At 49.6% G+C, this 22,409-nt stretch overlaps 1 protein-coding gene and 2 long non-coding RNA genes across 5 annotated transcripts in view; 2 read left to right on the top strand and 1 right to left on the bottom strand.

Moving 5' to 3' along the window:
- Notch3 (notch 3) overlaps positions 1-10,678 on the top strand; it is a 46,077-nt gene extending 35,399 nt beyond the window's left edge. For all 3 annotated transcript variants that reach the window (XM_017317293.1, NM_008716.3, XM_030249555.1), the window contains 2 exons: positions 7,119-7,216; positions 8,638-10,678. In XM_017317293.1, coding sequence (XP_017172782.1) covers positions 7,119-7,216; positions 8,638-9,678 — 1,139 coding nt within the window. In that variant the 3' untranslated portion in view covers positions 9,679-10,678. The remainder of the gene's footprint in view (positions 1-7,118; positions 7,217-8,637) is intronic.
- Gm38585 lies at positions 6-18,332 on the bottom strand. The gene is made up of 2 exons (XR_876750.3): positions 17,488-18,332; positions 6-3,899 (listed from the first exon to the last, which is right to left on the bottom strand). It is a non-coding gene; the product is annotated as a predicted gene, 38585 (long non-coding RNA).
- A 148-nt stretch (positions 18,333-18,480) lies between these two features.
- Positions 18,481-21,367, top strand: Gm30729. The gene is made up of 3 exons (XR_385541.3): positions 18,481-18,569; positions 20,220-20,397; positions 21,314-21,367. It is a non-coding gene; the product is annotated as a predicted gene, 30729 (long non-coding RNA).
- The last annotated feature ends 1,042 nt before the right edge of the window (positions 21,368-22,409 follow it).

Genomic DNA, 22,409 nt, shown 5'->3' with positions numbered 1-22,409 from the left:
TTGTATGCTGACTCAGCCCTCAAGTATAGACCCAGGGGCACAGGAGTGCCATACCTGAACCTAGGGTAGTTCTTTTTTTTTTTTTTTAAGAATTATTTATTTATTATATGCAAGTACACTGTAGCTGTCTTCACACACTCTAGAAGAGCGCGTCAGATCTCATTACGGATGGTTGTGAGCCATCATGTGGTTGCTAGGATTTGAACTCAGGACCTTTGGAAGAGCAGTTACTGCTCTTAACCACTGAGCCATCTCTCCAGCCCCCTAGGGTAGTTCTACATTTAGTTTTTTGAGGACCCTCCATAGCATTCTCTATACTTACTACTTAGCATACTTAGTTACTTTATCATTAATAGGGCATGAAGATCCCTTTCTCTAGTGTTTGTATTCTTTCTTTCTTTTTCCCTTTTTTGGCTGTTTTCATGATTGAAGCCATTCTGGTAGCATCTAAGTACAGTTTTTGTCTGTTTTTATTTTTTTGTTTTGTTTTGTTTTCAGACAGGGTTACTCTGTGTAGCCCTGGCTGGCCATGGAACTCACACTGTAGACCAGGCTGGCCTTGAACTCAGAAATCTGCCTGCCTCTGCCTCCTGAGTGCTGGGATCAAAGGCCGGGATCACCACCACGCCCGGCTGAGACCCTCTTTTTCTGCCAGGCACAGAAAGGCCACCTTTTGCCTTCCTGCCCAGCTATAGGCTATTCAGCTCTTTATTTAACCAATCAGGAGACGATGGAGAACATTGTTTTACAAAATACCAAGTTAGACCAAAGTCTGGACTGTAACCAGATCTCTGGGAACAGAAATCAGCATCTGAATACACAGTGCACAAAACCACCCCCCAACGGGACTTCATCGCCAACTGGGGGTAAACGCTCATGCTTTGCCCACACTGACCAAGCACACGAGCTTGCTTCTTAGTGTGCTGTCTAGATGCTTTGTTAAGGAAACGGACTCTCCTGCTACCTGCTAGACAGTGGGATAAACTTGCATGTGGTGATCTGTGGGGGCAGCTGCCTGGTAGTGGCCTGCTTGGCTTGGGTATGTCATGAGCAAGGGTCACAGCAAGGGTTCTTGTATTCACAGGCCGCACAGCTGTAGACACTCTAAGACACTTACACACATTTGTTTGACGTACCCTTGGTTCTCAACTTCATCAGCATTGACATCTATGGTTGGGTAATTCTTGGTCTGCGTGTTGGATGAAGGTCTGGGCTGTGCACTCCGGCCTGTGGGGCAGCATCCCACCAGGAGCATCCCATCTCTACAATGTTACTGAGTATAGTGGGCTTCTTCCCTGGGTGGGCCTTTGTTTCAACAACAAAAGGATTTAGAAATGGTCTCAGAAGGAAGCTCAAACACAGTTAGACTAGAGTTTGATAGCAAAGCAACAGATCAAGCAAGCTGTCAGTCTCTCTGGAATAGAGAGATGGAGAAGATGCATTCATGTCTTTTGAGCTGTGGCTGGAAAGCCGCAGCCTGGTGGGAGCTGGGGGAGAGGTGAGCTTCCGAGGACAAGTGCGAGCTCATGTCCTGGCTTTAGCCAGGATCTGAAAGAAAAGGAATTGAGAAGAAAGAAAAGGGGTGCGGTGGCCAATGCATTTGCTATGCCAGGGCGAAGACCTGAGTTTGGATCTTCAGAAACCTATGTAAATGCTAAGTGGGTGTGATGGCCACCTGTAATTCCAGACACACACACACACACACACACACACACACACACATACCCCATGTATACACAGAAAAAGAAAAAAATATTCAGAAAAGCTGGCAGGGTGCATAATGGTGGCTCCAATGTGCTGCCTGCCTGATGGATGTCCTGCAAGTAGCTGCTTTGAGGGAGAGGCTCCTAGGAAGGGAAAATACAATATGTCATTAAGGGGATAATTAGTCCTTCCCTGTCAATAGCATGTCTTTAGGTGACTCAGAGTTTTTGGCGGGACAAAGGCAGACTCTTGGACAGATAATTGACAGACTCTATTGGGATACCTTTAAAAATAGTCTATTTATGTTTACTTTATGTGTAGGGTGTTTCGCCTGCATGTATGTCTGTGCACCCCGTGCATGCAGTGCCCACACAGGCCAGAAGAGGAGAGGGCATCAGATCCTCTGGAACTGGAGTTACAGACCGTTGTGAACTGTTATGTGGGTGCTGGGAACTGAACCTGGGTCTTCTAGAAGATCAGCCAGTACTCTTAACCACTGAACCATCTCCCAGCTCCCCGAATTAACTCTTAAAAGGAGACAGTCATAAGTAGCATGTTGGGTTCCACCAAGGATTGGAACTAGAACTCAGATTCTATTTAAGAAGCAGCTTTGCATTAAGTGGGCCTCAACAAACTCAGACACTCCCAGCTTTTTATGGCAAGTTGATGTCTCTCCTAAGTAGTCTTAGTCCTGTAAGACTACTGTAACAGGCAAATGACCTGGGGGTGGGGGTGGGGGGAGGGCAGTCATTCATGGTTGATATTAGCTAACTTTTAAAAGGCAACAATAGAGGGGCCAAAGGTAGAGAGAAAAAGACTTGATTGTGGATGCCAAAATGCCTACAGGGGAAGATGGGATGTGCCTCTTATAAGGGAGGACTCCTGTAGTCCACAAGGAAAGCTGGGAAGTGTAGTCCTTCAGCAGGAAACTCGGTCCCAATTCTGAGAGGATATTAAAAAGACGCAGGGCAGGATGTCATAGCTTTTTCTTTTCTTTCCCCGGAGGAGAGTCTTTATCAGAGGGGTTAGTTCTGGGTCCAGTAAAGGGAAACTCTCTGGCCATGTTGTATGCTAGAGTCTTGATTAGCTGTGATGGATCAGGCCATTGTCATTCCGCATTCCTGAGGAGAGCTGGGAAAATATTTATTAGAAGGCCACAAGCAGATGATTTGGTTATAGAGTAGAGCTGAGAGATTTTCTGGGAAGGTTGAGGGAGGGGGAGGAGCAGGAGCCTAGGCAGAAGAGACAAGAGTGAGACAAAGTGGGCAGAGGCTGGTCCCAGGGTGACAGTGACTGGTCCCATTGCCAGGACTGCTAGAAAAATGAGCTAGCAGAAGCAGCAGAGGGCTACAAAGCAGCAGAGGACGGGAAGAGGGGTCAATAAAGGGTTAATGTGAAGAACTGTATCTGGCCTGTGGTGGAAGAGATCACGGTCCCTTTTCTATTCAGCACCTAAACAATTGTTGTTTAGGTGCTGAATAGAAATTGTTGTTGTTTCTCAGATGTGTCAGGAACAAATGGAGCTGTTGTGGGATGAGAGCCACTGAGAGAGCTCGAATGGGAAATTCTGCGTGGGTTCAGTAAGCAAAACATTTAAAGACACGGTAAAAATGTAGGTATTAAGATAAAGAAGGGAGAAAGCGTGAGGCAGGGGAAGAGACAGAGTGGGGGGAAGCCAGGAGGAACTTTTGTCTGGTCCCTGTGCCTTTAGGCCCCATTTCAAACCAGGCAGCATTTGTTGGCGTGGTAGCAGCCCTGATCAAGGAGGGCAGCAGTCAGAGCTAGTCCTTTTGAGTTGTAGAGTACCGCGTCCGTCAAGGAGTTGACCTGCTCCTAGAGGGTGTCACGCTGATCTGAGCTGGTGACACAGAGTTCACTGATGCAGCGAAGGCTTCAGCCCAGCTGTGACACAGAGAAGTTCACTGAAGGTGTCAGTCCAGCTGTTTCAGTCCAGAGTGGCAAGAAGAGGGGTGGCTTGGCTCATTCATGGTCCATCATCCCCTCTTAGATGTCGTCCAAACTGCTCTTAGGGGCCTGGGGTGTTGGTCTCCCTGTGACTTCTTTAAGGCTGGCAGAAGTGGGACGAGGGGAGCAGCCGTCAGAGTGCCTCAGAAGAGGGTCCATCCAAGGGGACATGATAGAACTTAAGAGTTGGCAAAGATCCAGAACATAAGTCCCAGGGTGATAACACACAGCTGAATGGAGACAAAGTTACAGAAGGAAAACTTTGACAACCAGTTGAATACAACTGGACAACTGACTGCACCAGAAGGATACGGTAGCTGTAAGTAGCTCTTTGTGTGCATTAGAATCCTGCCAGCTAAGAATGACTGTGGCTCAGTGCTGGACACTAGAGCTTTCTCTGAGGATTGGAAGGAATATTTGTTGGCCCAGTCTGTTTTGGCTGCTACTGGCCTCTTGTGGCTGATGGCCACTTGAAAACTGGCTTGGACCAATGAAGAGCTGTTTTCTTTAGTTCATCCAATGTTTACAATATTGGGCCAGGGATATAGCTCAGTTGGTGAAGTAATCCTGCTAGGTCCATTCTCTACTACCACATAAAATCAGGCGTGTTAATCTTAGGCAGGCCCAGGATCCCAGGGCTCAGGACCCATCTGCAGCCAGGAGGATCAGAAGTTCGTCTTCAGGTGCACAGTGAGTTACAGGCCAGCCTAGGATACTTGAGTCCTTGTGTTTGTTTTGTTTTTAACTATTTAAAAAAATATTTATTTTATGTGTATGAGTATACCATAGCTGTCCTCAAACACACCAGAAGAGGGCATTACAGATGTTTGTGAGCCACCATGTGGTTCCTGGGAATTGAACTCAGGACCTCTGGCAGAGGATAACCTTTTAACCGCTGAGCCATTTCTCCAGCCCCTGAGACCTTGTCTCAACAACAACAACAACAACAACAACAACAACAACAACAACAGTTAAACGCACATAGTGTTCTTGCAGAGGACCTGACAGGGGTTCTTACCACCTAAGTTGGGCTCCCCACAACCATCTGTAACTCTAGTTCCAGGGAATCTGATGCCCTCTTCTGGACGCTGCAGATACCTGCACCCATATGCACCTCCCCTGTGCAAACACACATATACACATAATTAAAAACTATAAAAATAAATACATCTTAAAAGGAAAAGCCCACCCTGAACAGGCAATCTAGAATATAAAGACTGAAATCATATCGACAACTGCCTAAAGCTTGGGATGGGAGGAGACTGATCAATGATGAGTAATTAAAGTGATGGAAATGTTGTAAAACCTGATTAATTGTAAATTATGACTCAACAAAAATATAGTCTTGTATATATACAAGAAAAGATATTAAAAACAAAAATTTTGAGACATCGTCTTAGCGTTAACTGTCAACTTGACATAGCCTAGAGTCTCTGAGAAGTGTGTCTCGGATCAGTGTGATTGTCTTGATTGTTAACTGATATAGGAGGGTTCAGCCCACTGTGGGCAGCAGTGTTCTGGGCCGTGTGATCCTGAGCTATACAGGAAGGTTAGCTAAGGATGAACCTGCAAGTGAGCTGGCGGCACCACCATCCTGCACGGTTTCTGCTGTGCTTTGGCTGGGAAGTGAGCTCCTTAGTTGGAGCTAATGCTGTCAAACCTGCCTTCAGGTTATTGCCTTACTTCACTCAGTGATGGATTGTGATCTAAGAGTGCAAGCCAAATAGGTCCCAAGTGCTGTGTGTGCCACCACAACGGAGGTGCTAGGGATTAAACCCACACCTCCGTGCATGCCAGGCAAGCACGCTACTGACTTATCGACAAGCCCAGCACATGTTCTAAATATTCTATATTTTAAAAAGCTTTATTATATAAAAAACCATGCAAGTAAATGAAAGTACCACATATCATGCTGGAGACATGGCTCAGTAGTTAAGAGCACTAACTGCTCTTAGAGAGGACCTGAGTTCAGGTCCCAGCATACACAGAGTGGTTTATAACTTCCTGTAGCTCCAGATCCAGAAAGACATGATGTCCCCTCTGGCCTCCTTGGGCACTACAGTCACATGCACATACCCCCACACGTACATATAAATAATAAAAGAAAAAATTTTAAGGGTTGGAGAGATGGCTCAGCAGTTAAGAATACTGTCTGCTCTTCCAGAGGTCCTGAGTTCAATCCCTAGGAACCACATGGTGGCTCACAGCCATCTGTAATGGGATCTGATGCCCTCTTCTGGCACGCAGGTGTACATGCAGATAGAGCACTCATATATAAAATAAATATTTTAAAAAATCATATATCCAAATTAACCAGACCCAAAGTCTATATAACGTAATAAATTTATATACAGTTAGAATTGGCCTTCTGGCAGAAGCTATGAAACTTCACATTAAATTTTATATTTTTAGTACTGAACAAATTTTAGATTCTTTTTTTTTTTTTTCTTTTTTCTTTTTGTTTTTTCGAGACAGAGTTTCTCTGTGTAGCCCTGGCTGTCGTGGAACACACTTTGTAGACCAGGCTGGCCTCGAACTCAGAAATCCGCCTGCCTCTGCCTCCCGAGTGCTGGGATTAAAGGCGTGTGCCACCACGCCCGGCTATTTTAGGTTCTTAGGTTCTTATCCACCACCAACCCCAAAAGACCATGGCAAATCAGAACTAGAACACCTAAGTTTTTGTCGTCATTCACAAATGCCTCGTGCCTGCACTTAGTCTTTCCTCCTCCCATACATTTAGCCTTTCTTGTTCTCTTCTCTCTGTGTTGTGCTGTACCCACATGAACATGTGTGGCTTTAGCTTGCATTTCCCTCATGGGAAATGAACCTGGCTAACTTTTCACCTGATCATTGGTCGTACGTAGATCTTCCTTGAGGAAATAATTATTTGGAATTTATTTTGGTGGTGCTGGAGATCAAACGCAGGCTCTTCTAGATGCTACTCAGCGTTCCAGGGCTCAGCTGCACACCTAAGCACCGAGATTATCATTTCTCACTGTTATTAGACTTCATATATATGTTAGAATTGTATATGTGAGCCGGCAGTGGTGACGCACGCCTTTAATCCCAGCACTTGGGAGGCAGAGGCAGGTGGATTTCTGAGTTCAAGGCCAGCTTGGTCTACAGAGTGAGTTCCAGGATAGCCAGGACTGCACAGAGAAACCCTGTCTCGAAAAACCAATTAAAAAAAAAAGAATTGTGTGTGTGTGTGTGTGTGTGTGTGTGTGTGTGTGTGTGTGTGTGTACACATACACAGATCCCATTACAGATGGTTGTGAGCCACCATGTGGTTGCTGGGATTTGAACTCAGGACCTCTGGAAGAGCAGTCAGTGCTCTTAACTGCTGAGCCACCTCTCTAGTCCTTGCCAGGCCATTTTCTACACATTTCTGCCTGTTCTGTAATGGAGAACCTGACATGAGCCTGACACTGATGTTTATCTCCTTACAGGGAAATCTGCCTTACACTGGGCTGCAGCTGTGAACAACGTGGAGGCTACCTTGGCTCTGCTGAAAAATGGAGCCAACAAGGACATGCAGGACAGCAAGGTGAGCCACTGGGGGCCTACAGTGCTACAGCCCCTGAATGTGACAAAGCAGAGTCAGGGAGGAATAAGCCTGTTAGGGGCATCCATCTTGCTTGCAGTCAGCTCTCAGGAGTGGGATTCTGGCCTGAAGGCTGTGAGAGCAAACTGTTGAAGTCGCTGTGTGACATCGAACGCAGTTGTCCCCATTGTGACAGGGGAAGCAGCAGCATGAGCTGCTGAGCTTGAACAAGCCTACTTTTCTTCCTTCCTTCTTTCTTTCTTTTTGAGACTAACTTCCTACCTCAGGTTGGCCTTGAACTCACAATTCTCATATTTCTACTAACTAAATGCTGGTATATGCTCTCATGCCTGGCTTTTTCTTTTTTCAATGATATATTTTATTTTTAAATAGTGTGTGCGTGTAAGTATGTGGACATGAGTTGCAGATATCCTTGAAGCAAGAAGAGGGTGTTGAATCCCCCTAGAGCTGAATCTATAGGCAGTTGTGAACTGCCCGTGTGGATACCAGGGATGGCACTGAAGTCACCAGGCTGAGTGACAAGTGTGGTTACCCACTGTGCCGTCTTGCCGTCTTGCCAGTCTTTACATTGTTTCCTTCTCTTTTGGAGATCATGTCTTACTGGTTAATTTAGCAAAAGCTGACCTCAAACTCTTGGTGAGTCTTCTGCCTTAGCCTCTCAAGTGCTGGGGTCATAGGCTCAGGTTCTCTCTCTGTCTGTCTCCATCTCTGTCTTTCCCTCCCTTCCTTCCTTCCTTCCTTCCTTCCTTCCTTCCTTCCTTCCTTCCTTCCTTCTTTCTTTCTTTCTTTCTTTCTTTCTTTCTTTCTTTCTTTCTTTCTTTCTTTCTTTCTTTCTTTCTTTCTAAGACAAGGACTCACTTTGTAGACCAGGCTAGCCTAGAACTCAGAGACCCTTTTGCCTTTGTGTCCTGGATGGTAGGACTGAAGGTGTACAGGACCACCAGAACCCCAACAACTCACTTTTTAATCTTTTGTTTTTTTGGTTTTTCAAGATAGGGTTTCTCTGTATAGTCCTGGCTGTCCTGGACCTCACTTTGTAGACCAGGACAAAGAAACTGGTAGAACTCAGAAATCTGCCTGCCTCTGCCTCCCGAGTGCTGGGATTAAAGGCGTGCTTTTTAATCTTTTATAACTCTTTTTAAAACTTTTATAACATCACCATGCAGTTTATTTTGATGACTGGAAGTTTTGATGCCCCTTTAAATTTTGTGCCTAAGGTAAGTCCTGGCCAGATGTGCCTGCTACAGAGAGAGCTTGTTTCTTCAACAGAGCTGGAATCCAAACTCAGGTCCATCTATTTCCAGGGTATCAACTCTTAGTTCTCAGGCTGCCCTAGAGATTAGAAAGCTAGGTGTTGGCCAGAGTGACTGACCTCCGTGGGTTCTGCCCCTCCCCCGCCTCAGGAAGAGACGCCGCTGTTCTTGGCCGCTCGGGAGGGCAGCTATGAGGCTGCCAAGCTGCTGCTGGATCATCTCGCCAACCGGGAGATCACAGATCACTTGGACAGGCTGCCCCGGGACGTGGCCCAGGAGCGGCTGCACCAGGACATTGTGCGGTTGCTGGACCAGCCCAGTGGACCTCGAAGTCCCTCTGGTCCCCATGGCTTAGGGCCATTGCTCTGCCCACCAGGGGCCTTCCTTCCTGGCCTCAAAGCGGTGCAGTCTGGGACCAAGAAGAGCAGGAGGCCACCTGGCAAGACCGGGCTGGGGCCACAGGGAACTCGTGGTCGGGGCAAGAAGCTGACACTAGCCTGTCCAGGACCTCTGGCAGACAGCTCTGTCACACTGTCACCGGTGGACTCTCTGGACTCACCACGGCCTTTCAGTGGGCCCCCTGCTTCCCCTGGAGGCTTCCCCTTGGAGGGCCCCTATGCCACCACGGCCACCGCGGTGTCCTTGGCACAGCTAGGCGCAAGTAGGGCGGGTCCTCTGGGGCGCCAGCCTCCTGGGGGCTGTGTGCTCAGCTTTGGTCTGCTCAATCCTGTAGCTGTTCCCCTCGACTGGGCCAGGCTGCCTCCACCTGCCCCTCCAGGGCCCTCATTCCTGCTGCCCCTGGCTCCGGGACCCCAGTTGCTCAACCCAGGAGCCCCAGTTTCTCCCCAAGAGCGGCCCCCACCCTACCTGGCTGCTCCAGGACATGGAGAGGAATATCCTGCAGCAGGAACCCGCAGTAGCCCCACCAAGGCCCGCTTCCTGCGGGTTCCCAGCGAGCATCCTTATTTGACCCCGTCTCCTGAGTCCCCAGAGCACTGGGCCAGCCCATCCCCCCCATCCCTCTCAGACTGGTCTGACTCAACACCTAGCCCAGCAACTGCTACCAATGCCACAGCCTCTGGAGCCCTGCCTGCTCAGCCACACCCCATATCTGTTCCCTCCCTCCCTCAGTCCCAGACTCAGCTGGGACCCCAACCAGAAGTTACCCCCAAGAGGCAGGTGATGGCCTAAGTTCTTGGATTTGAGGGGTGCTGAAGTGACACTCCTCTATGACTTCTTTCTTCCTCCTTTTTAATCTTACTCTCATCCCTTTCTCTCTGTCCCAGCCTTCCTGCACCTCTCTGTCTTGTAGTGTGACCAAGTTGGTCACCAGCCCAGACCCCCAGTCTTCCTTTATTTATAATGGGTAGGGGCTGACCTTCCACCACCTTGGCCCCCTAAGGGATCTGGGACCTCCTTTTGATCCCTCTCCCTGCCTCAACTTCCTCCCCCCCCTCTTTCTGCTTCTCATTGTCTCACACTCTGACAAGAGTGAGTTATTATTTTTTTCTTTTTTACATTTTGTATAGAGACAAATTCATTTAAACAAACTTATTATTATTATTATTTTTTACAAAATATATATATGGAGTTGCTCCCTTCCCCCCGCTGCAAATTCCTCCAGCGCCCCCGTGGGGCTGAGTCTGTGGGCCCGTTTGGCCAATCCGGACTCTGTGTACTGAGTACACAGATATGACTAGGGCTCCACGTACTGAGTATGTGGCCCTCGTATGTACCAAGTAGCCAGCCTTGGGCACACCCTCCCCTGGGGTCAGGGGACATTTGGGAGCCTCCTTCCCCTCCCCATTCCCCTTCCTCACTTCACTGCATTCCAGATAAGACGTGTAGACTCACTGGGAAAGGGGTCTTGTCTGCTCAAAGCCTCAACTCCAGGCTCACCTCCCAGAGCCTGGCTCACCTTTTAGGGCCTGGGGTGGGGGGGCACGTCAGGGGAGATGTATTTTGTATGCATTCCACTTCTAATTGTAAATACAGGGCAGAAGGTGGGAGTGGCTCTCCCTCTTCCTGTTGTTCTCTTGGCTCAGCCTGCCTAATAGAAATGTTTTTAGGCTGTTTTTGTAATATGGCACCTGGTCACAGTCCTTTGTAGCTGAATTCCCAGGTCCTGCACTGTACAACCCTCACCTTCTCAGTTCCCTTACCACCTAATAAAGGAATAGTTAATACCCAAGTGTCTGGTTTCTGTGCAAGGTCCAAAGTGGGGGTTTCTGGGCCTCTTCCTCCACAGGGCTAACTTGAACTCCCATCTTGGGGCAGAGCCATGTGCTTTGTCAGTCCACCTTTGACTCCTTTTTGGTCAGGTATCTAGCTTCATTTCTGTTGCTTTAAGCAAATACCTAACAGAAAAGAAACTTAAGGGACAGAGGGACTTTTTCCTAACTAAATATTCCAGGTTACAGTCCAACATTGTGAAGAAGAGGCAGGAACTTAAAATAGTTCACCACATCACACCACAGTCAAGAGCAGAGAGAAAGAAGTGAGTGGATGCATGCTTGCTTCCTTGTGTCGGGCTGAATCATTACACTCTTAAACAGTTTAGAAACCCTTGTTTGGGGAATGATGCCACCCACAGTAGGCAGTGTCTTCCCACATTAATTTGACTTAATTACGACAATCTCCTAAAGACATTCTTTCAGGTCAACTCGATGTAGACAACTTCTGTTCCCAGGTGATTTGTAAGTTCTGTCATTGTGACAAAACTGATCATCATATCAGGTGGTTTCAATTTTTGAATCTTGGGTTGGAACCAATAAAGGGACTCAAAACAAAAACAGGCAAACAAACCAAAAGGAAAAAAAAAAAACCTACAAAACTCAATAGTGTTATTTTGAGAACTTACTTTTTTCTTTAAAAATTTTATTATTATTATTATCATTGTTGTTGTTTTTTTTTGTTTGTTTGTTTTTTGAGACAGGGTTTCTCTGTGTAGCCTTAGTTGTCCTGGAACTCACAAAAGAAAACACACAAAATAACACCAAACCCAGTACACAGGAAGCAGGCCTGGCTCACCTGCAGAACTGCCCGAACAAGGCAAGACAGCCTATGGGACAGCAAAACAGGGCACAAAGAATGAGAGCCCAGGAGAGAGAGCAACAGACAGAAGAGACAAACCCCTAGGCGCCACCAGAGAATGATTGCCCTGGAGGGGAGAAGGTGGAGTACTGGGTGCTGGGAACACGCCACACACACACACTCTGTGTGCTGGTGTTTGCTTTGTGCTAAGCCACTGAGCTCAAGTGCTTGCGGTTTGCATCCAGAAACTCATCCAGTTGAGCCAGTATTACCCCCAGAGCAATGTGATGGAAATCAGCAGTGGTTTGAATCCAGAAATATAAAAACGGCACTTTTTTTGCTCACCTATCTATTCTAGACTTCTGTGCACTGATATAGGTTCCAGGGTCTCAAATCCCTTAAAATTCTAATCAACTGTGATGGGCCAGGCTGGAAGCAGCGATGACACGCGTCCTGGAAACCCTGCCAAGCTGTCCTGTACCGCTGCTTCTGCGTGTGTTGATAATTAATCCTTCGGAGCGGGCGCACGAATGTGAGAAATTGGCTATTTTCCGCTTCTGAATGATGGCTCTGAGCCACTACGGCAGCTTTTCCATTTCAAATCTGACTGTCAAAAGTGGTGCATTAATCAGTATTTCGTTAGTTTCAACATTTCCAGAATCCGCCTCCCCAAGTGCACATACAAAGTGCAGCCATCCTCAGCCGAGAAGGCAAGGGCGGGGCCTTGCTTCAGGTGACGACTCTTTCTTTCTCTTTGCACCACTCCATCCTCTGAGAGGCTATGGCTGTGACTCCGGAGCTCACTTCCCTGCAAAGTAGTGGCTCTTGGCTGAGTACTTCCAACAGGGAGACAGAACAGGACCGGAGGGTGGCAGACGGTGCCTCTATCCAATGGCCCCCTGGGTGACTTCCCCAGAAGCACTTTATTATTATTATTATTATTATTATTATTATTATTATTATTATTATTATTGGTGTGGTTAGTTGTTTTGAGACAGGATTGCTCTTTGTAGCCCAGGCTGGCCGTGAACTCAGAAGTCCACCTGCCTCTGCATCTGGTGTGCTGATTCTGATGTCACCACCAGATGTGAGCCTCCACCATCAGACTCACATCCACTACAGACGACCTGAATGTCTCAGCCAAGCTGTATACTAGAGAAAGTGGCTACTGTTACAAAACTCAGTGGAGACACAGCTCTAGCAGATGTAGGTCTGGCTGACCACATAAGCACTGACTAGTGCTGGAGACACACTGGTACTGAGCGACAGCTGTGCTGAGAACCATATCTGGCTGAGGTGCTGCTTGGGTCAACCTCTCAGAGTGTCCAGCAGGAGGCAGGGCTTCCAGACCTACTGATGGATGAGTCTGGGGGCTGGGCAAACTGGACAGCATTATTCTGTGGAGAAGCCTTAGACTGTCCCCCAAAGTAAAAGCACCCCAACCAGCCTGTTATACTTCCTCCCTCCCACTGTCAGGGCCACCAACGCCCAAGAGTGCAAAAGGCACCCAGGAAAGAGAAAGTTAAAAAAACAAGGGAAGGTTGATTTTCCTACTTCCTGCTGCCCCTAACTGCCAGACGAGGCTTCTCCCCCTGCCCCTCAAGCAACCCTCAGACTCCGCCCATGTCCGTGCCCCGCCCCCTCCTCTCCAACAGTGACGCGTGCTGTGCTGGCATGGCTGCCGGTGGGCAGGTGATGCACATCCCAGGAACATTTTGCCCGCCCCAACTGCTTCATCACCAAGCCTCCAGCAAAGAGGCTCAGGCAGCCTGAAGCCTCGCTGCCTGGCATAGCGCATTTAGAGTAACAGCTCAGCTAATCTCTTCCAAGGGAGGCAGAGCTGCTCAGCACAGCAGGAGTGGGGCGAGCTCTGGAATATTCCAGTGTGGTTCTCCCACAGGCATCTAGGGACAGAGAGGAGTGTGGGGGTGGGGGACAAGCTGAGCCTCACAGGTGTTCCTAGGCTGATGCTTAAGTCTCTCACAGATGGGAATCATCAAGCAGGCTGGGCAAGCCTAAGCAATCTAACAGTCATAAGTCACACTCCCTTCCCGCCTCCCACCACTGGTCTTTGATCAGCCTTCCCACTCAGCCGGACCACACCCTCTGCTCTCCGTGGTGAACTGCTACTAGACAGCTTGCATCATACACAGCATCTCCTCTCCTACCCTGCTCACTCCAGGTCCTGCATCCACCCCTAGCCTGGCTCACAGCCCTCGATGCCAGGATTACAGTGCTAGACAGGCATAGCTAGGGACCATGTGTAGCTGCTGAGGTCTGCCTGTGTTGGGTGGGCTGCACAGTGAAGCCCTAAGGGCAGTGAGCTGTGCTGAGCTCACTGTGGGATCCTTAGGACGACCTTGTCAGCATGGGATGCTGCCAGGTCACTCTGAGACTTGGTAACCCAAATACAAGTTCTGGATGGTCACCGAGAAGCAAGAGGGTCAGGAGATGCCCATCACCTCCTTGTCTCCCTGCTGGCCAGTTCTCACATCTGGCTCAGATAGCTGGGAGTGACTGAGCTTCTGGGGGGCTGCCAAAACAGCATTCCTGACCCCCAAATGAGTTGCTCAATGTGGCCTTGGCTCACCCTTAGAGGCCACTGCCTCAGAGGGACTCCTGCTCTGGTCTAGGGTCACCCTCCCACAGGGCGTCCTGCACACTACCCCCAGGATGTCCCAGAGTGAGTGCGGGTAGTAGGATCTCACAGCCGCTCATAGCAGCTGGCCTCTGGGTGGGCTATGCCTTGTCCTCAGCGCTGTCCTCAGTTAAGCTACATAAGGGGCTGCTTTTTCCAGGAGACAGGGTAAGACAGGGCAGGACCAGGATGGAGTCCCTAGGTCCTTAAGCACCTCTCAAAACCCCTCCCCTGACCCTTACTTGCTGCAGAACTCTGGAGAGCAGGCTCTGTACCCCCAGTGGGCAGCATAGTAGAGCATGCCCTAGATGTGGGTGAGCCAACCTTGAGGACATGAGCACAGGAAAGCTAGTCCTGCCCCGGGTCTGCTGGGCCATGGCTGGGATAAGGGAAGAGATGCTGTGGTGGTATGAATACATTTGCCCCCCAGAGACTCATGTGTATCAATGCTTGGCCCACAGGAAGTGGCACTGTTAGGAAGTGTGGCCTTTTTTGGATGGAATAGATGTGGCCTTGTTGGAGCAGAGCAAATGTGTCACTGCGTAGATGGGCTTTGATGTTTCCTAGTGTTGCTCAAGCTCCACCCAGTGCAGAAGAACACCTCCCCCTGGCTGCCCGAGGAATAGACTTCTGCTGCCTTTGGATCAAGCAAGATGTAGAACTCTTGGCTCCTCCAATACCATGTCTGCCTGCAAGCTGCCACGCTTCCCCCCATGATGATAATGGACTGAACCTCTGAAACTGTAAGCCAGTCTCAATTAAATGTCTTCTAAGGGTTGCCTTGGTCATGTCCCTTCACAGCAATGAAACCCTGACTAAGACAGATGCCCTCCTTCCATCCCTTGTCCCTTGCCACCTATGGCAAGCGGGAGAGCTGGTTCCAGGGTCATGAAAGTAAAAGAACTGACCTGTCTCTCACAGGCTGTAACACTCAGGAGAGTGGGCCCTGCACCTTGCCTGGGCAGCAGGTTAGAGCTGGCTCTGGTTACAGGGGTTGCAGGTGAGCCATCCCCAGTGCCTAAGAGCAGAAGAGCTAGCCACACCCCTCACCTGCTCCACTCTAGGAGAGAGCCAGCCCTGCATCTCTCCTGGGCATCACAACAGAGCCATAGCTGAAGGCAGGAGAGCCCTCCTACTTGCTGGCTGCTCTGTTGGATGGGTCAGCCAGGGCAGGGAAAATAGCTCACCTCTGTGGTGTGAATATAATGGGCTGACCAGCTCAGGTACCTCTCAGACCCAGATCCAGGGCTTTGAATTGGCATCTACCCCATCAATGAGCTGCTGGAGTGTGTGATGGAGCCTGTCCCACAGATCAAAACTACAGGATCCCCATGACACAGGGCAACAATGGGGAATCTGAGGGGAGTCCCAGTGAGGTTCCTGTGTGGATAGTGTAGCAGATGCCAGAGGCCCTGCACCCAACAAACTCATTGCAATGAACATTTGCAAGCAAAGAAGTGTGTACATAAGGATACACTGTGGGACACACTACAGCTTCCACAACGAGATTGTTTGCCCCTTTTTTTTTCACTGTTGGGGAGGAGGTGACAGGGTAGAGGGTGGGTACAGGGGCAGAGATGAGTGGGATTGGAGTGCATGATGAGAAAGTCACAAAGAGCCAATAAAAGGTGAGGAGGAGGAATGAGAGAAGGGCAAGGGATCCCCTCCCTTGAGCAGTTGGAACTCCATATCTTCAACCTGAATAAGGACACTGAGACCTTGGTGCAGACTAGAGGACAGAAGACCAGGGGACCCAGGGACCCAGGGACAGTGTGCCAGGTGAAGGAAGAGTACCAGCAAGTGGAAGAGACAAGCAATGCAGGACACAGAGCCTCAGAGGCCTGCACACCTCTGCCGGACTGACAAGACGGGACTGCAGGAAGCTCAGCTTGGCCCTGCCCTCCCTGCTGTCCCTGCTTCAGGGACTCTGCCCCTTTGCTCCTTAGTACAGTCTTACCTTAGGGACCTTGATACCCCCAATCCTGGCCCCCTAAGCAAGAGAGCAACGATTAAGAGCATGAAGCACCAGACCAGTGCATTCTGGGTAGAACAAGAATGGGTACCCCATGTCCTGTGTTGCTTGCCTCTTCCACTTGCTGGTACTCTTCCTTCACCAGGCACACTGTCCCTGGGTCCCCTGGTAGACCCAGTGTGGGTGAAGCACTGTTTATAAAGCAACAGGGGCTCAAACACTCAGCAACTGCCCTTGCCTACGGACTTTGATCTCCTATGCTGTACAATAACAATCAATTGCTCTATTTGTCTGGCAAGCATGCCTGACTCAGGACAGCCCTCGAGTGTCCTTACATGCAGTTCTGGCCACCTGTCTTCCTTCCAGGTCCTTCCTGCGGGTCCATGGTAGCCAGCTGCTCCTTCCAAATGCCCCTTGGGGGTCAATACAGTGGCTGGACATGAGCTGGAGGGATGCAGAAATCTGCCACCTTGCTCAGTGACCAGCCAAAAAGGTACATTGCAGGAGGCCACACCTGGCTGCCCAAGCCAGCCCAATCTTCCTGCTGGACCGGCCAGGCAAGGACGCTCCAGTCAGCCTGACATTGCCTCTGGCCTCCATTCTAATGCCCATGACAGCCTGGTTCCCTCCAAGGGCAACCGGTCACAAGCAGGAAGCACCGCCTATCAGAAATAATCAGAAACAGCCTCATTCATTACACACCTCACAGGAGAGAGGCTCTGGGAAGACAAGGCTACAAGCCCTTCTAACAGGTTGCTTCCAAAGCCAAATTCAGCAAACTGTGCTGTCTTTTAGGAATAGAAGCAAGCATGCGGGAGGTACAGAGTGGTTCTAGTCCCATCTCTGTGGATGACAGACCACCCTAAGAGTGGTCAGACCCAAGCGTGGGCCCAGCCTCCTCCTTGGTCCAAGTTCACAGAATGGGCAGAAGCAGAACGTGGATTTCAGTAGAGTGCGAGCAATCACTAGCCAATGTGTCTACCAAGAGGCTCTCCGCTCTCCCAAACGGAAGGATTCACCCAGCTCAGCATTTCAATGCTTCCGGAAGTCCCCCCACCCCGCCCACTGTTGCCCAGGCAACCAGAAGCAACAGGGACCCTAAGGGGCTACCGTGTGCACCACAGCCGGGCAGGGGGCTTCCTGCCACCTGCACCTCCCCACTGTAAGCTCCCCAGGGTAGTCCACGCCCCCGGCCTGCGTGCGCCCGTATCTGTCCTCAGAGCACCCAGCGCTCGATGGGGACCCAAAAGGATGGCAGCAGGGGGCCAAGGTCATTAGTCGGAAAAGGCCACTCAGCAAACCCGCAGACCTGCAAGCGAGCAACCCGGCTCGGTTACATAAGCAGTGGAGCGCATACCTGCAGAGGGAACATGGTCGCTCTGTTGTCCACGTAGCCGCGGACAACGTAGCTCTCTCTGGATGGAGAGCACCCCGCATTTGCCCCCCGCCCCATGCCGGGAAAGCTGTAGTGGCGCGTGGTTCGGGTGGTGTCACGGGCTGGGGTTGCTCAGGCCGCTCGCTCGTTCTCTGCTCCAGAGCTTTAAGCACGCGCAGTCGCTAGGCTTGGACGCACCCCGCCTCCTCTGACCTCAACAGGCCGGCTGCTAACTCGCGAGTCCCCCGGCGAGGGCAGGGTTGAAGGTGCTGCCTCACGCAGGCGCCGCCCCTCGGGGCAAGGGACTTGTGGAATCCAGCACGTGAGCTCCTTCTTCAGTGCTCCAGCACGTGGGCTCACATCCCCTTTTGCAGACCGGGCTCTGCATCAGCTGGCCCGTCTGGGTCACACTCCCCAACACGGTTCTTTCCTCCTTGGCCCGCGGTGCTGATCACTCCATGGGTGGCACACTCCGGAGCTGCTGTCCAAAGAGTTCCCACTGAGCTCCAGAGCCTGAAGACCCTCAGAGATCAGGAGATCCTTTCCAGCCACGCGGCCTGCGTGGAATCCCAGACCCAGTATGGCGCACAGGCATCTGAACTCAGACTACCCGGAGTCAAGAGTCACGTGTCTCTTCTAAACCTACTACAGATCTTCTCTAGGCTCAAGTCTGCTCAGAGTCACTCATGGGAATGGATTTGAAGCGGCTGCACTTGTCTTCCCCTCTTCACTACCCACCAAGTCCTCTCAGTCCTAGGGAAAGCGCACCTCTCTTCCTGTCTCATCTCCAGACCTACACTCCTGTGCTCACGGACACACCAGGGTCACAGATTAGCGGCACAGGCCAGCATGTAAAGTTGGCTTTATCTTGGTGAGAGAGAGAGTACTGGGGCCCAGATCTGCTCTGAAGGGAAAGGAACGTTCCCATTGCTTGAGGAATTTATCAGAAAGTGGTACTGAGGCTCCGTTGGTAATGTGCATACCAAGGCTTCAGAGCTAGAAAAGCTGAAAAGAAGCATGTTATAAGGACTGCTTGGCTGGAACTAACCAAATGGAAGTACATGGTAGGAATACTTAATTGCTGGCTGGATAGTAACGTTTACTGGATACTACGTATGTGCTAAACATTTCTTTTAAAAAAAAAGATTTATTTATTTGTTTATTTATTATATGTAAGTACACTGTAGCTGTCTTCAGATACTCTAGAAGAGGGCATCAGATTTCATTATGGATGGTTGTGAGCCACCATGTGGTTGCTGGGATTTGAACTCTGGACCTTTGGAAGAGCAGTCGGTGCTCTTAACCACTGAGCCATCTCACCAGCCCTAAACATTTCTTGTAACTGAACCTGCTAGCCTGGAGCAATGGTGCACATTTATAATCCCAGCATTTCTGTGTTTGTGTATGTGTCTAGAAGACCTCTGGTGTTATACCTAGGGAGGGGCAATTCACTTTGAGCTTTTCTTTAGCTTTTGAGACAGGGTCTCATGATGTCTCTCTCCCTGACCCAGCTCACTCTCTAGACCAAGCTGGCCTTGAACTCAGAGGCCTAGCTTGAGTGCCAGGATTAAAGGTGTATGCCAGCACACTTGACCCTGCCTTGGATTCATTTTATGTATTCATTTATTTAGATGCCCTTCTGGGACCCGGAAGTTCTCTCTTAGTTTGTCTAGGTTTCCTGGCTATGAGTCCCAGGGGTCCACCTGTTTCTAATTCCTCACTGCTGGGATTACAAATTTTGTTCTATCCAGGCAGTGGTGGCTCACGACTTTAATCCCAGCATTTGGAAGGCAGAGGCAGGTGGATTTCTGAGTTCAAGGTCAGCCTGGTCTAGAGAGTGAGTTCCAGGACAGCCAGGGCTATACAGACAAACCCTGTCTCAAAAAATAAAAACCCAATAAATAAATAAATAAATAAATAAACAAACAAATAAATAAATAAATTCTGTTCTTTTGTTTGTTCGTTTAAGCAAGGACTTACTATGTAGCCCTGGCTAGTCTGGAACTTGCTTTGTACTCTGGGTTGGTCTCAGAATCACAGAGATCTACCACTTTGCACCCCGAGTACTGGAACTAAAAGGGTGTACCACCGTGCCAGAGCAAAAAAAAAGTTTTTAATTTATATTTGTATTTAATTCATGTGGGAGGGGTGCACACACGTCACAGTGCCCATGCGGAGGTCAGAGGACAACTTGCAGGAGTTGGTTATCTCCTTCCACCGTGTAGGTTCCAGGAACCCACAAATCCTAGTATTGTGCCAAGTGCTCTCACCTGAATCAATTACTTGCTCCCCGGATAACGAGATTTTTTTAAACCTTTGACATCTTAGTGATTCAGTTGTGTTTTGCTTGGCATACTGGGTCAAGGGAGAGTTAACAAGACACTCTAAAGGCCAGCTCTTGAATGGTTGCCATTGTCACTGTGAATAAAATTAAATGTGGCTCAGAGTTCATGTGTCCTTCTGTCCCCTAGCCCAGGGAACTGTTGGGCATCTATACGCAGCTCTGAGATTCTGCAGGACACCTTCAGACAGGCAGTGCGTGGCGCCCAGAGCTGAGCCTCAGTTCTCCTGCATAGGCTTGCCTCCTCTGTGGGTCATCTGAGGACTTGGATTTAGGAACTGAATGTGGACAGAGCTCCCTGGCACAAGGCCTCTGCAAGTAAGTGCCCCACTCAGGATTTCTGTCCTTTCCTTTTCTCTATCTGCTCATTCAGCACGGAGCAGCCGCAGACTTTTTGCCACTCTCTGCTGAGCCTTCTCTAGAGTGACATGGACTGGAGGAGACCAGTGTGACTCCAGGAGACCACAGACCACCTAGCATTTCCCCTTCAGCCCCAGTGCAGCTCTCTTCAGCCAGGAAGTAGTTCCTGCTTTGTCTTAGCGCATTCTCTGGTGAGTGGGGTTGGTTTGTGGCAGGATTTCCCTGTATAATTCAAACAGGCTTCAAACCCAGATCCCTGCCTTGCCCTCCAATGTTTGGCGACAATAGTCACTGACTGTGAAACCTAGACAGGACCTTTCCATAAGTCTAACGGACATTATAGCCCCTTGGTGGACTCTGGCAGCCCTGGGGTAGTCCGGCTTTGCTGGGAGCAGGGGAGCTATGACCTTTCTGTGGCAAGTGCCTCACTGATGGGCTGTTTACCATGACTTTTTCATTATTAGCCTCCTGGCTCTCTCAGGAAGCTAGCCTAGAAAAGACCTTTATTTTAGCTCTAAGTAACACACACACACACACACACACACACACACACACACACGCTGACAGTATCAGGATGTGAATCCCTGCAACTGGAGAGGCAGCCCTAGCAGTTCAGAGCAGCTCTGAGTAACAAGGCCAGCATGTTCGCCAAGTACACACACCCAGAAGCCTGTCCTCACCCAGGTAGGGCACAGAGCCAAGCAGGCACTGTGGGGACACAGCAGATCCCAACAAAGCACCATTCCCAACATGCCCAGCAGCTGATCAAGGACAAACTGTCACCTGACCTCTCTGAAGATGAGGGTATTACCTAGGACCTGAGAGGTCACAATAGTCTCAGGTTGCAACCATGGGGGAGAGGGGGGCATAGCATAGCAAGTAGACAGAGCACTGGAGGGAATTTTGCTATGTTCTCCATTCCGAACTACATACTGTGTCTCTGTAAATGAAACCTGAGCCAAGCCAAAGTTTAGTTTAAAAGCCCAGTGCAGCTGAGTCTGTGGTTCTAACACTAGAGAGGCTAAGACTGCAAGATCTCAAGTTCAGGCTAGCCTAGGCTACATCAGAAGAACTGGTTCAAAAACAAACAAACCAAAAACCTCAAAGTTGCAGGGAGAAAGTGACTGGACTTGTGTCCTCTGAACCCTCGAAAGTCCAGAAGCTCGGCTGTGTCTTCCTGAGTTCACTGGAGACTCCTCGGGATTGGGCAGGACACCTTGCAGGCACAAAACCAGCTGCCACCAGGCTTTTGACCAGCAGGCATGGTGACATGACAGCTACAGCCCCTCTTGTAGAAGGTGAGTACAGAAGGCCTCATTGGGCTATCCTGGAGCAAACACATCTGACTCCTGCCAAGTGCCCAGTGACAGGCACCAAGAGACACTGGAAAGACATTGTGAAATACCAAAAAGTTATCATTTCAACGTGTAATCCATATATAAAGTCTAGGTGATGCACAGCCGTTCTGCCACAGTCTCAGAAAGTCACATGTGCTTGCATCCCAGTCGTGTGTCACAGGAAACCAGCCTGCTCATGGCTCACAGCTGTGATAAAGGCCAAGGCTGCTCTACACCCAAAGGTGAAAGGATGTTATCCAGAGACAAGCTGGGATAGGGACAGAGGGAACTCTGAGGCAAGGTTTGCAGAGGTAACAGGCATAAAGGCCCAGGCAGCAGAGGACAGAGGGCTGGCCAGGTAGAGCCCAGTCAGGAAGGCTGTGGAGACATGCAGGTGGGAGCACGCAGGAGCTAGAGTCCGGGATAGGTTCCCTGGTGGCCTCTGGACTCAGGAGCTGAGGCAGGATTACCATGGATTCCAGCCTAGTCTGTCCTACAGGGTGAGACCTGTTTCAGAAAAAAAAGAGAAAAAGAGAAGAGGGAAGAGGAAGGAGATGAGAGAAAAGATAAAGGACCAAAGAGAGGAAGGAGAGAAGAGGAAAAGGTAGCCTGGGCCTCTGACCTCCCCTCCTGTTAGGCAGGACAGCCTATTAGATGTCCTGAACCCCTACATGTGGTCCCTGCTCTCAAGAGGGACTTGTGCTGTTGGAGTCTGCCAAAAGACCCTCACTCACAAAGACCACAGAGATCGCCATCATTGCAAACTGCAAGAGGTTTTTTTTTTTTTTTAATTGATCCAACACGTTGGGGACCCTCCTAAGCACGCAGACAAGAGGAGAGACTCTGAGTTAAAAAAGAACACACTT

This window comes from Mus musculus, chromosome 17 (assembly GCF_000001635.26).
Source record: "Mus musculus strain C57BL/6J chromosome 17, GRCm38.p6 C57BL/6J".
Taxonomy (NCBI): Eukaryota; Metazoa; Chordata; class Mammalia; order Rodentia; family Muridae; genus Mus; species Mus musculus.
This window is presented reverse-complemented; position numbering and strand designations above follow the sequence as displayed.